At 51.9% G+C, this 15,895-nt stretch overlaps 1 protein-coding gene across 1 annotated transcript; it reads left to right on the plus strand.

Annotated features, from left to right (window-relative positions):
- Nucleotides 1–13,210: 13,210 nt before the first annotated feature.
- LOC115506909 (melanoma-associated antigen 10-like) lies at nucleotides 13,211–14,750 on the plus strand. The gene is made up of 2 exons (XM_030304860.1): nucleotides 13,211–13,215; nucleotides 13,607–14,750. The coding sequence occupies exons 1-2, from the start codon at nucleotides 13,211–13,213 to the stop codon at nucleotides 14,748–14,750; spliced, it is 1,149 nt and encodes a 382-aa protein (XP_030160720.1).
- Nucleotides 14,751–15,895: the final 1,145 nt, after the last annotated feature.

A 15,895-nucleotide genomic window follows, 5' to 3' on the forward strand; every position in this document is an offset into this window, starting at 1 on the left:
TGGACCAGTGCTGAAGAACAGTACCTTTTGCAAAGATGATGATGATGGAAATGTTCTCTTTATCAGTGCTTTCCAGTACAGTAGCTACTAGCCAAGTGTGGCTATCGAGCACTTGAAATGTGGCTAACATGACGGATGAAGTAAATATTTTAAATTTCAATTTCAATAGCTACAGGTGGCTAGTGCTAATGTAATGAACAGTAAAGGTCTAGACACCATGATACATGGGAATCTCCTGAAAAAAATAAATGTTTACTTTGGATAAGAAAGACTGGAGGAGAACATGTTGACTATTTGCAAACATCTGAAGGTTTGTCATGTGGTTGCTTGGGCAGCCTCATTGTGATTTCACAAAGCAGAAATAGAACTCATGAATAAATGGTTACACAGGGACCAGTTACTGACATTATATAAAGAACTTTCTAACAACCAGTGTGTCTAAAAACTTTAATGGGTGACTAGACTAGATGCCCCCTTCAAGGTCCCTTTCCTATGCTGTGAATCAATGATTATAAGATCTAAAGGTTGGGAATGATGTATTATGGAGAGAATTTCTTTCCAGCCAGATATCCATGTAATACTAAGGTCATTTAGGACACCCAGACTAGGTGGCCTTGTCTATTTTTCTATTAGATTCTGGGTGAAATATATTCTGTCAATCTCTGAGATTAATAGTTCTATTTTCTACTCACTGTTTTTGAGAAAATTCCATTACTAAAGTAATTTGTGGGGAAAAAGAACTAACTTTTCAAGACCTTTTCCTTGAGGCTATCAACATATACATTCCATGATTCCTTAACTTCCCAGTCTTCGTAGGTATCTAAGATTATGTCTCTAAAACATTGACAGGTAAACATTAAGAACGATGCAATTCCTAGGTTAGATAATAGTTGATGCGAATTACTTGAAGTAAGAGTGTAATCTGACTAGATGGAAGCAGTTACCATAATCAATTTCTATGTTTACGTTTGTACAATCATGTCTTTTGTGGGATACTCAACTTAGGAAAAATTACAAAGTAAAATAATTACACATTTTATTTAACAATTAAAAGGCATCAACAAATCAAATGATTCAACAAGAAATATTTTACAGTGCATACTCTGATCCAAGCAATTGCAGACACTGGATATAGTGGGAGACGTGGCATGGTCTTTACACTCATAGAGCTTATAGTCCAGTGGAGGAGATAGATGAGTAAACTGTCAATTACAGCTTGGAAATCAATGCTATGGTGAGAGGGGGGCACGAAAGGGGTACGGGAGCATAGAGACGGGTGCCTAAACTAGCCTGGACTTGAGAAGGTGTGGGATGAGAAGATGTGAGAAGGATATGTTATTGAATGCTTTTCCGTATCGGTTTGGGTATGATTTTTCTCATTTAATCTGTCAATGCGGCATGCTTGTTCTAGACTTATCTGCCCTTACATCCATCCCTCACTTGTCCGCTGCCTTACAGTACACACAGGCTGAATCCTTGGGCTGCTCAACAAATGCTACCTGGGTTCTGCCAAAGGCAGACCAACAGAAGATTAGAAGCTAGGAGGATGGAGCAGCCAGAGTTCTCTCCTCCCTCCTCTGCATCAGCTGGTTTCCTCTTTAATGGCTACATATTTTCCATGGCTCCAGCCCCGTCAGGAGCCCCACGGCTCCAGATCCTGTTGAACCCAACACCAAGGCTCCAGAAACACTATCTCCTCTTCTCATTGTTCTTCCAGCCTAGAAGTGGGAATAACTTCTTTATGTTGCTGGTTATTGGATTCCTCGGATTGCCCCTGTTTAGCTTCGTCATCACTTATGTAACTAATTCCCTGAATTAAATCATTTCTGTGTCAAATGTCTACTATGGTTTCTGTTTTCCTGGATGATTCTTGACTGTTACATGTGTGGCCAATTATAGTGACAGATTTTCTAGTATTAAACTTCATCACATTCCTGGGACAAGGTCAATTCTTTTACCTGCCATTAAATAGGTTTCAGTTTCTCCTATAATTAATAACTAAAAGAAAACAAAACCCAAAATGCCCTTGGATATTGAAACCTGCTCTAAATACCATTCTATGTCTCTCATCCTTTTCATATCCTACTCAAAAAAGTTTTTACACTGCCTACTTTTTGTATATATTGAAAAAATTCCAATAGTGCAATAGGGTGATATATTTAACTTACCTGTGTGATGCAGCCCAAGTGCTCCTCAGAGGGAAATATTATAGCATGAAATAAATGTCTTAGAAAAAAAATATTTAAAACATGTAAACCATTCAAGAAGCTAGGGAATCAATAGCATTAAAGCAAAAGAAATAAAGGGTAGGAAATAGTGAAGATAAATGCATAAATAACAGAATAGAAAATAGAGCCCCAAAACAAAGCCAGTTCTTTGGAAACACTTATAAAATTAGACAAGTTTTGTAAATATCAGTTACTGAAGAGAAAGGCAGAAATAAACAACAGAACTTAAATTGTACAAAATATAGATGCAGAGGAGATTTAAATATTATAAAAGAACACAGCAAATATCTTTCCCTCAGGATAACCAAATGGTGGACAAGGGACAGTTTCTACATATAGAGGTATTTCAGTTAATTAAGCTACGAAAGAATGAGAGAATGATCATTTTTCAACCCCTAAGGATTAATGGATAAACACGACGACCATTGATGACCCAGCATCAGCACAAGGACAAACAGCATCATGTACCTCCTAATGGAAGTGAACAGCATCACCTATGGAGTAGTCTTGCAAAACGAAAGACAAAAATTCAAAAAACGTCTGCTCAAGCTTCTACTTCTAATTAGCAATGTAAAGAAACACAGGGCGCAGAGGAACACAGTCTCAAAGGACACCGAAGTGTTAGAGTCTGCAAAATCCAGACTACGGGAACCAGGACAAAACAGAAGACCTGTATTGTTACTGTATAACAATAAAAATTGCAGCAAAAAAGAGGTGATGTGTAGGTGATATATAGACCTATAGACTAAAATGATTTAGGGGAAAAATGATCCTATTGGGGCACCAATTCAAGGAAACAGATTTTTAAAAAAGTATGTAAGGCCTTCAGTTAAGTGTGAGAGATAACTGGGTATTTGATATCAATGACTTGTTTAATTTTGGGGTATTGTATTGGGTTTATATTTTATAAAAGAGTCCTTATCTTTTAAAAATGCATCCTGAAATACTTAGAGAGGGAATGGTATGATGTCTTGGATTTGCTTCACATTATTCTAGCAACAGAGATTGGGGGTGGGGGTGGGGGTAGGTGGCGATATAATTTAGAACCAGATTGGCCATGCATTGGTGACTGTCGATGTTGAGTATCTGGCATATTGGGTACAGTATACTATTCTCTTTACTGATGTGTAGGCTTTAGGACTTCTGTAAGAAAGGTTTTATTATAAATATGCCATTCAATTTGAAACCTTAGTGAAATAGACTGCTTTTTAGGGAAACAATGGCCAAATTGGTTCACAAAGAAACAGAGAATTCTAACGAGTGCTACAGACTGAAACTGTATTCAAAGATCAGGCAACCCTTACATACTCCAGGTCAGGCAGTCTTGAAGGCCAGTTCTAGCAAATGGTCAGGGAGAAGTAATTCACTATCTCATGCAATCTCTTCTAAAGCATCCAAAATGACGGGCAATTATTCAACTACTTCTCCCAGGCTAGCTCTCCTTGATTCAAAAGCCAGATGAGGGCTCCCCATGAACATAACACGCGAGCTAAGCTCGCTCACATAGCAGTAAATATCTTAAACAGATTAATAGCATATTCAGCATAGCAGTGAATTAAATGAATAAACTGTGTCTTAGGAGCGAAAACATGATTTAACATGAGAAAATACTTTCCATTGTAATTCCCTACGTTAACAAATTAAAGGAGTATATTCGTTTGCTAGGGCTGTCATAACAAATTACCACAGGCTGGGTGGCTTAAACAATAGGACTTCATTTCCTTATAATTCTGGAGCCTAAAAGTCCAAGATCAATGTGATGGCAGGGTTGGTTGCTTTTGAGGCCTCTTTTCTTGGCTTGCAGTTGGCTGTTTTCTCCCTGTGCCTTCAAATGATCTTTCCTTTATGCGTCATCTAAATGATGACCTAACTTCTTCTCATGAGGACACCAGTCATGCTGGATTTGGGCCCACCCATATGACCTTGTTTTCACCTTAATTACCTCTTTAAAGGCAAGATCTCCAAATTCAGTCAAATGCTGAGTTACTAGGATTTAGGAACTCAACATACAAATTTTGGGGTACGTAATTCAGTCCATAACAGGAGAAAAGAAAACATTATTACATCAGTGGGTACAGAAATAAAAAACTTAGAAATTCAGCACAAGTTCATGGGAATTTTTTTTAAATCTTTTAGCAAGCTAAGATTACAAGGGAATTTCCCTTTCCTAAAATCTACAGCAAACATGCTTTCGTGTGAAATGTTAGAAGCATTTCCAGTAAGGTCTGAGAAAAGATAGAGGTATATGCTATCACCTCTACTGTTCAAAACTACACTGAAATGCAAAACCATAGCTGTGGATATATAAGTAAGGAGTATGAATACTGAAAAGAAAGATACTATTTGGCGATATGATCACTTATGTAGAAAATTCTAAGGAATAAGCATGTGGAATGTTCAAATGAATACGAAACCTCAGAAAGATAGTATAAGTTCACTCCAACAAACAGCCAGAGCCTTGTCACACAAAAACAGTAACTAATTAGAACATGTGATAGAAGACATCCCAACACCCACAGGATCCAAAAATTACCTTAAACGAATCATCACACAAATGTATGAGATCTTTACGGAAACAACTATAAAAGTTTACTGATAGATTCCGGTAAAATAAGTCCCAAACAAACAGAGCAGTATAGCATATTCATTGGTGGAATACACATCATAGTAAAGATGTCAATTCGTATTTACAGACTTAGCGTCTTACCTGTAGATGTCAAGATGACTACAGAGCTTGGGCTGCTGTCTTCTCCCAGAATGAAGCCCAGAAAACTATGGAAGGGAGGATAAAAACAAATATCAACAATAAAATCGAAACAACCAAACATGAGAAACCCCTGGGGGAGACTGAGGACTGTGTTGAATAGGTACTTATGTTTGGGGTGAGGAAGTTCTGGGCCTAAGCTGGGGAGACTTCGTAGCTTGTAATAACAGAAGGCAGACGGCAGGACAGGGAGGAGCAAACCTTTTCAACTTCTGCTCTTGCTTCATTGCAGAAATCTGAGACCGTGCCTCAGGGCACAAATGCCAGTAGCCCCCCCCGGGGGGGGGGGCAATGTCAAGACGGCAGGGAAGATGGGATTCACTGAGGCACTAGGACTCCAGTCTCCTAATAATCATCTGAAACCATGCTAATGAGTAAGGACTCATCTTCAAAAAAATTAGTTTAGCAGAATATAAAGTATGAACTAAAAACGGAATAGTCAGTATCACAATGAATCACCCATAGTAAGGATAAGGATAAGTATTTTTTCATGAAAAAAATATTACATAAACACTTTGGATAGATGCACAATGTATAATATATTTCTCGCTATGAATGACAGTTATAAAAAAAGAAAATCACTGCACTGGACAATGCAATAGCCTGGAACCTAAAACCATTCTCAAAGAGTTGCTGGCAGGCAGGGCGATTTCTAATTTCCCTCATGGTATTTAACTGAGAAGCCAGGACACAAGGTGAGGACCCTTAAGAGAGAACTAAGGGGCCCACCCATTCCAGAACAGAGGGTATCCCACAGAATCCTGCTTTACTGCTGATGTGAGTCCTGGGAGACTCCGAGCAGGGGTCCCAGGCTGAGCAGCCCCCTCATTTCCAGCTTGAGGGTCTCGGGAAGGTGGAGGCCTTGGTCTGAGGGTGGCAGACATAGGTCAGCGAAGGGAGGAGTCCAGATCTCGCCAAGTGACAAGGTGAGGTCCTGAAGGAGGATTTGAGGGCCAGAAGAAGCCTGCCCTGTCTCTGTGGTTAGCCCTGGGACGCTCCAGGGCATGGTCACTGGATGTGCTCAGAAGGGAGCAGCTGGTCTCCGCCAGACATCAAGGTGAGGACCCTGAGGGAGGACTATATAGCTTGGCCCCAAATAGAGGAAGCACCACAGAATCTAGTCCTTGACCTGCTTTCAGCCCTGGGAGGCCCTAGAGCTTGGTGGCCAAACGCGGTGTCTCCTGATGCCCCTACTAGGGCATCAGGGAGAAGTGAGAACCTTGATGTGAGGGGCCCAGCTTCATGTCAGGAGAAGGGAGGGGACCCAGGTTCTGCTAGGCATCCCGAGGATCTGGAGGGAGGACTGAGAAGACTACGTCCCCAGACCCAGGGCGACACACAGAAAGCCGCCCATGGTATCAGAATGGGAGGTCCCAGGCAGGTCGGGCAGGCAGAAGCGCTGCCTCCCTGACTTCCTCTTTCGAGAGAGGGAGTTTCAGGGAAACGGCCTTGGACTGAAGGCCGCATCAGGTCCGCAAAAGGGCTGACAGGCAAGCCCTATCAGTAGTAAATGTAAATACCCTGGACATGCCCCAGGGTATGCCTACAGCTTCAGATGGGAGGGTGGTGGCAGGGAGCTTACCCTGCGCCCTGCGTCAACCCTCTGTCGCCCTGGAGCAGATGGCCATCCGTGCTTCCTCACGTCCACCTTGAAGTTCTCGGGAAGGGGAGGGGCTTGTGCTGCAGCCAATGAGCTCAGCTCCAGAGAGGAGAGCGGCTCAGCCAGAGCCCAGAGCCAAGGCGAGGACCCCGAGCTAGGACTGAGGGGTTTTCCACCCCAGACATCGGGTCCTGGTCTCGGACGACCTGTGCGGTCATCCCGGGGAGACCCCAGGCAGGGTCCCCGTACGAGGCGCGGCTGGCTTTGCGTCTTGAGCGCGTGAGGGGCGTGAGGCTCGGCCTGACCGGAGCCCACTCCGGTCAGAAGAGAGAGGAGTCGCGGGCTGCGCCAAGCTCGGAGGTGAGGACCCTGAGGGAGAGGCGGGAGGCTTCCCCCCCCCCCGCCCCGCGTAGGGAGGGGGGCCAGGCTGGGCCCCGCCGGTGCCATTAGTTGTGGAAAGCCCCGAGCATGTGTGGTGGGCAGCGGCGTTTGGCGACCTTGGTCTTGGGCGTCTGGGGGACGTGAGGCTTCGTCTGGGGGGGCCCAACTCAGGTTCGGGGAGGGACGAGTGCCAGCCCTTGCCAGCGATGGATACGGACCCCGCGGGAGGAGTGAGGCGAGACCCCACCACAGATCACGGGGCCCCCACTCCCATCCGGCTCTTACCATCAACCCTGAAAAGACGGGGCAAGGTCCCCGGATGTTCTGCTTCGCGACTTGTATCTGGGGAGCCTGAGGGGCGGGGCTTCAGAGCAGCTAGGCGGGAGGCGCGGAGGCACCGCCCACTCGCGCATACGGAGCGTCTAGCCACGCCCCGCCCCTGCGGTCATCCCGGGGAGACCCCAGGCAGGGTCCCCGTACGTGGCGCGGCTGGCCTTCCGTCTTGGGCGCGTGAGGGGCGTGAGGCTCGGCCTGACCGGAGCCCACTCCGGGCAGAAGAGAGGAGTCGCGGGCTGCGCCAAGCTCGGAGGTGAGGACCCTGAGGGAGAGGCGGGAGGCTCCCCCCCCCCCCGCGCAGGGAGGGGGGCCAGGCTGGGCCCCGCCGGTGCCGTTAGTTATGGAAAGCCCCGAGCACGTGTGGTGGGCAGCGGCGTTTGGCGACCTTGGTCTTGGGCGTCTGGGGGACGTGAGGCTTCGTCTGGGGGGGCCCGACTCGGGTTCGGGGAGGGACGAGTGCCAGCCCTTGCCAGCGATGGATGCGGACCCCGCGGGAGGAGTGAGGCGAGACCCCACCACAGATCACGGGGCCCCCACTCCCATCCGGCTCTTACCATCAACCCTGAAAAGACGGGGCAAGGTCCCCGGATGTTCTGCTTCGCGACTTGTATCTGGGGAGCCTGAGGGGCGACGCTTCAGAGCAGCTAGGCGGGAGGCGCGGAGGCACCGCCCACTCGCGCATACGGAGCGTCTAGCCACGCCCCGCCCCTGCGGTCATCCCGGGGAGACCCCAGGCAGGGTCCCCGTACGAGGCGCGGCTGGCTTTGCGTCTTGAGCGCGTGAGGGGCGTGAGGCTCGGCCTGACCGGAGCCCACTCCAGTCAGAAGAGAGAGGAGTCGCGGGCTGCGCCAAGCTCGGAGGTGAGGACCCTGAGGGAGAGGCGGGAGGCTTCCCCCCCCCCCGCCCCGCGCAGGGAGGGGGGCCAGGCTGGGCCCCGCCGGTGCCGTTAGTTGTGGAAAGCCCCGAGCACGTGTGGTGGGCAGCGGCGTTTGGCGACCTTGGTCTTGGGCGTCTGGGGGACGTGAGGCTTCGTCTGGGGGGGCCCGACTCGGGTTCGGGGAGGGACGAGTGCCAGCCCTTGCCAGCGATGGATACGGACCCCGCGGGAGGAGTGAGGCGAGACCCCACCACAGATCACGGGGCCCCCACTCCCATCCGGCTCTTACCATCAACCCTGAAAAGACGGGGCAAGGTCCCCGGATGTTCTGCTTCGCGACTTGTATCTGGGGAGCCTGAGGGGCGGGGCTTCAGAGCAGCTAGGCGGGAGGCGCGGAGGCACCGCCCACTCGCGCATACGGAGCGTCTAGCCACGCCCCGCCCCTGCGGTCATCCCGGGGAGACCCCAGGCAGGGTCCCCGTACGTGGCGCGGCTGGCCTTCCGTCTTGGGCGCGTGAGGGGCGTGAGGCTCGGCCTGACCGGAGCCCACTCCAGGCAGAAGAGAGGAGTCGCGGGCTGCGCCAAGCTCGGAGGTGAGGACCCTGAGGGAGAGGCGGGAGGCTCCCCCCCCCCCCCGCGCAGGGAGGGGGGCCAGGCTGGGCCCCGCCGGTGCCGTTAGTTATGGAAAGCCCCGAGCACGTGTGGTGGGCAGCGGCGTTTGGCGACCTTGGTCTTGGGCGTCTGGGGGACGTGAGGCTTCGTCTGGGGGGGCCCGACTCGGGTTCGGGGAGGGACGAGTGCCAGCCCTTGCCAGCGATGGATGCGGACCCCGCGGGAGGAGTGAGGCGAGACCCCACCACAGATCACGGGGCCCCCACTCCCATCCGGCTCTTACCATCAACCCTGAAAAGACGGGGCAAGGTCCCCGGATGTTCTGCTTCGCGACTTGTATCTGGGGAGCCTGAGGGGCGGGGCTTCAGAGCAGCTAGGCGGGAGGCGCGGAGGCACCGCCCACTCGCGCATACGGAGCGTCTAGCCACGCCCCGCCCCTGCGGTCATCCCGGGGAGACCCCAGGCAGGGTCCCCGTACGAGGCGCGGCTGGCTTTGCGTCTTGAGCGCGTGAGGGGCGTGAGGCTCGGCCTGACCGGAGCCCACTCCGGTCAGAAGAGAGAGGAGTCGCGGGCTGCGCCAAGCTCGGAGGTGAGGACCCTGAGGGAGAGGCGGGAGGCTTCCCTCCCCCCCCGCCCCGCGTAGGGAGGGGGGCCAGGCTGGGCCCCGCCGGTGCCGTTAGTTGTGGAAAGCCCCGAGCACGTGTGGTGGGCTGTGGCGTTTGGCGACCTTGGTCTTGGGCGTCTGGGGGACGCGAGGCTTGGCCTGGGGGTTGCGGACTTAGGGCACGGGGGAGGAGGCCTGGGCTCTGCGAGGCTGCAGGGTGAGGAGTGAGGCGAGGGAGGGGGAGACGGCCCAGGGCCCTAGGAGCCAGCCGCCCTGGGGAAGCCCCAAAGCAGGATGGGCGTATACGGCGGGCGGTGATGTGCATTTTGGGGATGCGGGGCCCCCCGACTCAGGGGCCAGCAGAGGGCCGGCCGCCGGGCAGCGGGTGAGGACCCGGGGCGGGCGGGGGGCCCGCACCTTCCCCCGCGGGGTCTGCGCGCCGGGGGCCTGTTCGCGGGGCGAGGGGACGCGGCCCCGTCCCGACAGGCGGCGAGGGGGCGACGCTCCCGCCACAGAGTGCGTGCGCAGTCGCGCGGGGCCCCGGATGTGGGGCGGCTGAGGGATGGGCGGCTCTTTGTGCCGAGGTGGCTGCGGCTCGGTAGTAGGCGAAGCCCGGGCCCCTGGCGGGCTTCGAGGGGCAGACCCGGGGGCAAGTGATCGGACCGTCCAGTGCGGACGCCGGGGGAGGGGCGCAGGGGGCCCAGAACCCCCTGCGCCTCCCGTCAGCCCCGAGGAGCCGGGCTGGACAGTGGAGCTCACGTGGCGGTCCTTTACCGCCCCCCCCCCCCGGTTGCCGTCCCTGGCATCTCTAGGGGACGGTGGCCAGGGCTGAGGGACTGTCCCCAGGTCAGCAGGAGGGAGGGGATGCGGACCCTGTCAGGAGTAAATGTGACTATTTGCAGGCTTCGTGATGGGCCCCACTCAGTCCCCGCAGAGGGAGGACTCGGGCATCGGTGGTCAGATGGGGTGTCCCCTCCCTTCTTCCAGGGAGTGGCGGGGCCTGTGTCACGGAAGTGAGGCCTTGTCTGAGGGAGCATTCTGAGTGCTTGAGGGAGCACAGAGGCGATGGTCCCCCTGCAGAGCAGAGGGGATTCGGCTCCTGCTGGGAGCCCTGGGAGACCCAGGGCAGGGGTGGCAGGATGTGGCTTCTATTTAGTTTTGCTTGGAGGTTGTCAGGGGAATGAAGCCGTAGGCCTGAAGGGGCAAGGGCAACTTCGCGGAGGGAGGAGTCCCAGGGCCCAGCGGGAGTCAGGTCAAGGACTCAGGGCACCCCCTTCCCCAGAGCAGACGGGACCCAGTGCTGTTCTGCCCTTGCTGGCAACACGGGAGGCCCAGGGCGGTGGCTATTGGATGTGGCCGCCCCTCCGTATTTTCTGGTGCGGGGTCTCAGGGAGGTCGAAGACCTTGATCTGATGGGTGTAGCCCAAGGGCAGCAGGAAGAGTACTGCCCTCTGCCAGGTATCAAGGTGAGGACTCGGAGGGAGGATTTAGAGTATCTCTCATCCTGCAGAAAGGTGTCACAGAAACTTAGCCCTGCTGTCAGCCGTGGGAGGCCACACAGCAGGGTTGCCAAACGCAGCGTTTCCCGATTTCCACTTTGGAAGTCTGAGGGAAGTGAGGCTTTTTCTGAGGGTTGTAACATCAGGTTACTAGAGGGTACAGTCTCAGGCCCTGCCAGTCATTAAGAAGAAGACTATGAGGGAGGATGGAGAGGACCTTCCACCTCAGATAGATGGGGTCTTGGCCTGCCTTGAAAATACCCCAAGAGAGGGGAGGCCTCAGCCCTGTCCCACCCCTCGTGTCCACCCCAGGAGTCCACAGGCAAGATTGGCCAGATGTGGCATTTCCTTACGTTGTCTGGGGGAGTGTCTTACAGAGGTGAGGACCTTGGTCTCAGGAGGTGACGCAGCAGTTCAGAAGAGGAGGATTCCCAGGCCCTGTCAGGAGTCAATGTAAGGATCCTTGGTGTGAAGCCTGAAAGCCCCTCTCCTTGAAAAGAAGGACCCACAGAATCACAGCCCTGGGAGGATCTGAGCAGGAGTAGCCAGGTGGGAGGAACTCTCACTTCTGCCACAGACCCTACCAGGAGTCAAGGGGATGGAGTGTCTTACAGAGGTGAGGTCTTGGTTGGAGGGGGAGACTTTAGGTCAGCGGAGGGTAGGACAGGCCTTGCTGGGAGTACAGATGAATACCTGGAGGGAGGATTGGGTGTATTCCCCACACTGGAACAGACCCCTGGCAGGAGTGGCTGGATTTGGTGTCTTTTTACTTTTGTTTGGAGTATCCCAGGAAGGTGAAGAGCTTGGCCTGAGCTGGTGACATCAGCAGAGGGAAGAGTTCCAGGATCTGTGACGAGTCAAGGTAAGGTAAGGATCTTCAAGGAAGACTAAGAGTGCCCCCCAACCCAGACAGAAAGAGCCTCACGGAAACTCTACCTTGTCACCACTTATCCACTCTGGGAGGATCTGAGTAGGAATGCCCAGATGTGTTATACCCTCACTTCCTGCATGGGGTGGGTGGAGGGGGTCTCTGGAAAGTGAGGCCTTGGTCTGAGAGGGTGATTTCAGAGGAAGTGAGCCCAGGCCCTACCAGGAAGAAAGAACACCCTGAGGAAAGACAGAGGGAAACCCCCTGCATCTGGGGCAGATGAGGCCTCGCCCCTGATGTCAGCAAGACTCTGGGAAGGTGTGGCTTGCTGTGATGTCTCTCCACTTCTGTTTTGAGGGACTTGGAACTGAGGTCCTTAGTCTGAGTGTGAAGGCAGGGGAACTGAAGAAGCCACATCAGATCAGAAGAGGGAGGAGTTCCAAGCTCTGCCAGGAGTTAAGGTAAGGGCCTTTGGTGAGGAACAAAAGTACTTCCCACCCCAGAAAGAAGAGATCCCATACGGTCTGGCTTTCTCCTATTCTCAGCCCTAGGATGACCCAAGCAGGGTTGCCTGGATATGGCACGCCCTCACTTTCTCCAAGGTGAGGGAGGTGTCCCAGAGAGGCGAGGTCATAGTCTAAGGGAGTGATGTTAAGTCAGCAGCAGGTAGTCCGGGCCATGCCAAGAGTAGGGATGAATGCCATGAGGAAGGATTGAGGTTAGCCTTACCACAGAACAGATGGGGACCAGCCCTTGCTGTCAGCACTGGAAGGATCTAGCCAAGGCGGCAAGAGGTGTTGCCTCTTCATTCTCGTGCAGGGCTTCTCAGGGAGGTGAGAGCATTGCTCTGAGGAGGAGCCACGTCAGGTCAGCAGAGGGAGGTGGCCCCGTTACTGCCAGGATTTAAGATAGGGACTCTGAGTGAGGACTGAAGGCACACCCAGCCCTGCCTGCCCCTGCTGTCTGCTCTGGGAGGCTCCAGCCAGAGTGAACACATGTGGTGTGCCGCCACTCTCTTGGTGGTCTCAGGGAGGTGAAGGCTTGTTCTGAAGGGACCAGACTCAGGACAGCAGAGGGAGGAGTCACAGGCCCTATCAGGCATCAAACTGAGGAACGAGGGTAACGCTCGCCTAGGAGGGAGGGATTCCCACAGACTTTGGCCAGCCTTTGCTGTCACCCAGGGAGGCCTTGGGCTCATAAGGTCAAATGTGTTCCTCTTTCATTTCCTTCTCATTGGTCTCAGGAGGGTGAGTTCCTGTGCGGAAAATTTTGCCTGAGGCTGGCAGAGGCAGGGAGGTCGGGAAGGGTTTGGCCAAGGTCAGGGGGCCAAGGTTGGGCAGGTTTTGTTAGGGAAAAGGTGAGAACCTTAGTGAGCACAGGGGGGGTCATCCACTGCAGGGCAGTAGGGACCTCACAGAGCCTGTTCGGGGCTCCGGGAACGATGAGGTGAGGTCTTGGTGTGAGACACATGTCCTCAGTTCAGCAGAGCAGAGGAGGCCCAGGCAGTGCTAGGAGCCAAGGTGAGGTACACATCCTGAATGTCTATCAAGGACCCGCCTGTGTCAGAACAGAAGGGACCCCCCAGTGCTCGACTCCACCTGCCCAGTGTTGGCTCTGGAAGCCTTGAGCTGTGCCGGCTGGCTGCACCCTCAGGAATTTTCTCACATCCTCCTACAGGTTTCTAGGGGACGAACTGTCCAGGAAGACAGGAGCCCTGTGAAGCCCGAGAGCATCCCCCCGCCCCCGCCCCCAAAAGAGCCTGTAAGTTGGCCTTTGTCAGAGCTGCCAAGGATGTGTTTCTCTACTGAGACTGTTGATCCTCTCCCTCTGTCTCCAGGTCTGTGGCACCCGATCTCCCACCATCCCGCTCACACTTCTACTTGTTGCTGCCAACCAGAGTCATCATGCTTCGCTCTCCAAAGGGTTCGCAGCTCACATTGGAACCAGACTCTCAGGCCCAAAATGAGATACAGGAGCTGGCGGTGGCCGGTGTTCTCACAGCTGAGGAGGAGGAGGAGGAGACTTCCTCCTCTTGCTCTTTCAATTTCTCCTATCCCTCCACCTCCTCCTCCCTGCCTTCCTCTCCTGTGATCCCAGTTTCCAAAGAGGAGAAGGAGGTGGAGGAGGAGGAGCCTGAGAAGGAGCCCGCCACAACATTGAGTCCTCCCCACAACCCTCAGAGCCCATGCTTCTTCTCCGTATCACGGAGCACATCAGAAGGAGGCTTCAATAGCCAAGAAGAAGAAGATACATGTTTCCCGCAGACCTCAATAGACACCGAATCTTCGCCCACAGACCCACTAGATGAGAAGGTAGCTGATTTAGTGAATTTCATGATCCTCAAGTACCGATTGCAGGAGCCCGTCACACAGGCAGAAATGCTGATGGTTATCATGAAAAGGTACAGGAAACATTTCCCTGTGATCTTTAAGAAAGCCTCTAAGTTTATGGAGGTGATCTTTGGCATTGATATGTGGGAGGTGGACATTTCTGTCCCCTCCTATATCTTTGTCAACTCACTGGACCTCACTAGTGTTGAGGTGTCTAGTGACACCCACGGCATGCCTAAGAACGGTCTCCTGATAATCATCCTGGGTGTGATCTTCATAGAGGGCAATTGCATCCCTGAGAAAGACCTCTGGGATTTCCTGAATATTATGGGAGTATATCGCGGGAGGGAGCATTTCATTTATGGGGAGCCCGGGAAGCTCATCACCATAGATTGGGTGTATGAGAATTACCTAGAATACCGGCAGGTGCCTGACAGCAATCCTCCACGCTATGAATTCCTGTGGGGTCCCAGGGCCCATGCTGAAATCACCAAGGTGAAAGTTCTAGAATTTTTGGTTAAGATCAAAGGGATTGACCCCCTTTCCTTCTCATTTTGGTATGAGGAGGCTTTAAAATACGAGAAAGAGAGGGCTCGGGCCAGAATTGGATCTGGGGAAAGCACTGCTGCTATGTTCATTGCACAGCATTGATCAGCAGTTCCGCCCCAACTGAAGAGGGAGCCCCAATATTCACTCTCTATTTGAAGAGGGCAGTCCTGGCTCTGAGTAGAGGGTCAGGGTCAAACTGGGGAGAACACAGTGTGCAACAACTTTGTGTTCCTGTTCTACATAGATGATTTGGAAGTCTATCTTTTTTTACCTTTTGATGTTTTTTAAATGCTGTTTCTTTTACTGGAAGGTTTTTTAGCTTTAGAATCTAAGTGTGTGAATGAATTTGTCACATATCTGTTGATGTTTCTCAGATTTAAGAATATGACTTTTGATATTTTACAAAATAAAATATCAAAATATCAAATATCACAATATCAAATATTGTGATCTGGGACAAGATAACAACACTGGAATGGGAATTTCCTTGGAAATGTGAAAGAAAATGGGAAAAAATGGAATGTAAAAGGTGGTTCATTTTTGGATTCCCTTAACCACTAATTTATTGTTCTGTAAAATTAAAAGACATATACCTGGACTTGCTTGGCTTACTGAAGAAAGTAGGCATAATCTTAATAAATCTTATTAAATGAAAGATCCTGCTTACTGGCTCATTTATTTGCCAAATGTTAATTGGGTATTTTCTCCTTAGAAAGCACTGTGTTGATAGCGGAAGTCACGCCCCTAATCATAAAACGGTAGGGGCTAGGAGCAGCAATCACCAGGAAGATGGTGAGATGTCTTCCAATACGTGAAGAACATGCGAAAACAAGGAGCGAGGAGGTGAAACTCCAGATGCGAGCAGTCAAGTAGAAATGCCCTGAGCCAAGGCAGTTTAGGAACCGTAGTTCCTCCTGTGTGTGGTAGCAGGGGCCGGACTCTCCGGTGATGTGTTCTAGAGGTGACAGAAAAGCCTGGAATAGGAAACTGCCTAGTAGTCAATTTTGTATCATGGAGAAGCCAGAGGGAAATCTCCATCCGGGGCAGGTATGGAAGATGGCCTGAGCTCTTGTCCCAGCGCGGTTAGCACAGTGCAGTGACTAGGTGTTCTATCCATCGTCTGCAATGATTTCCTGAGCATAGGGTAATAGTCCCTTGAGGTGGTACCCAGAAGCCACTTGGCTGCCACTCTTCCCTGGCCTTAGAGAACCAGAGCCTACACCATTAAAATAACATTAAAGGTAGGT

The sequence above is a fragment of the Lynx canadensis genome, chromosome X (assembly GCF_007474595.2).
Source record: "Lynx canadensis isolate LIC74 chromosome X, mLynCan4.pri.v2, whole genome shotgun sequence".
Taxonomy (NCBI): Eukaryota; Metazoa; Chordata; class Mammalia; order Carnivora; family Felidae; genus Lynx; species Lynx canadensis.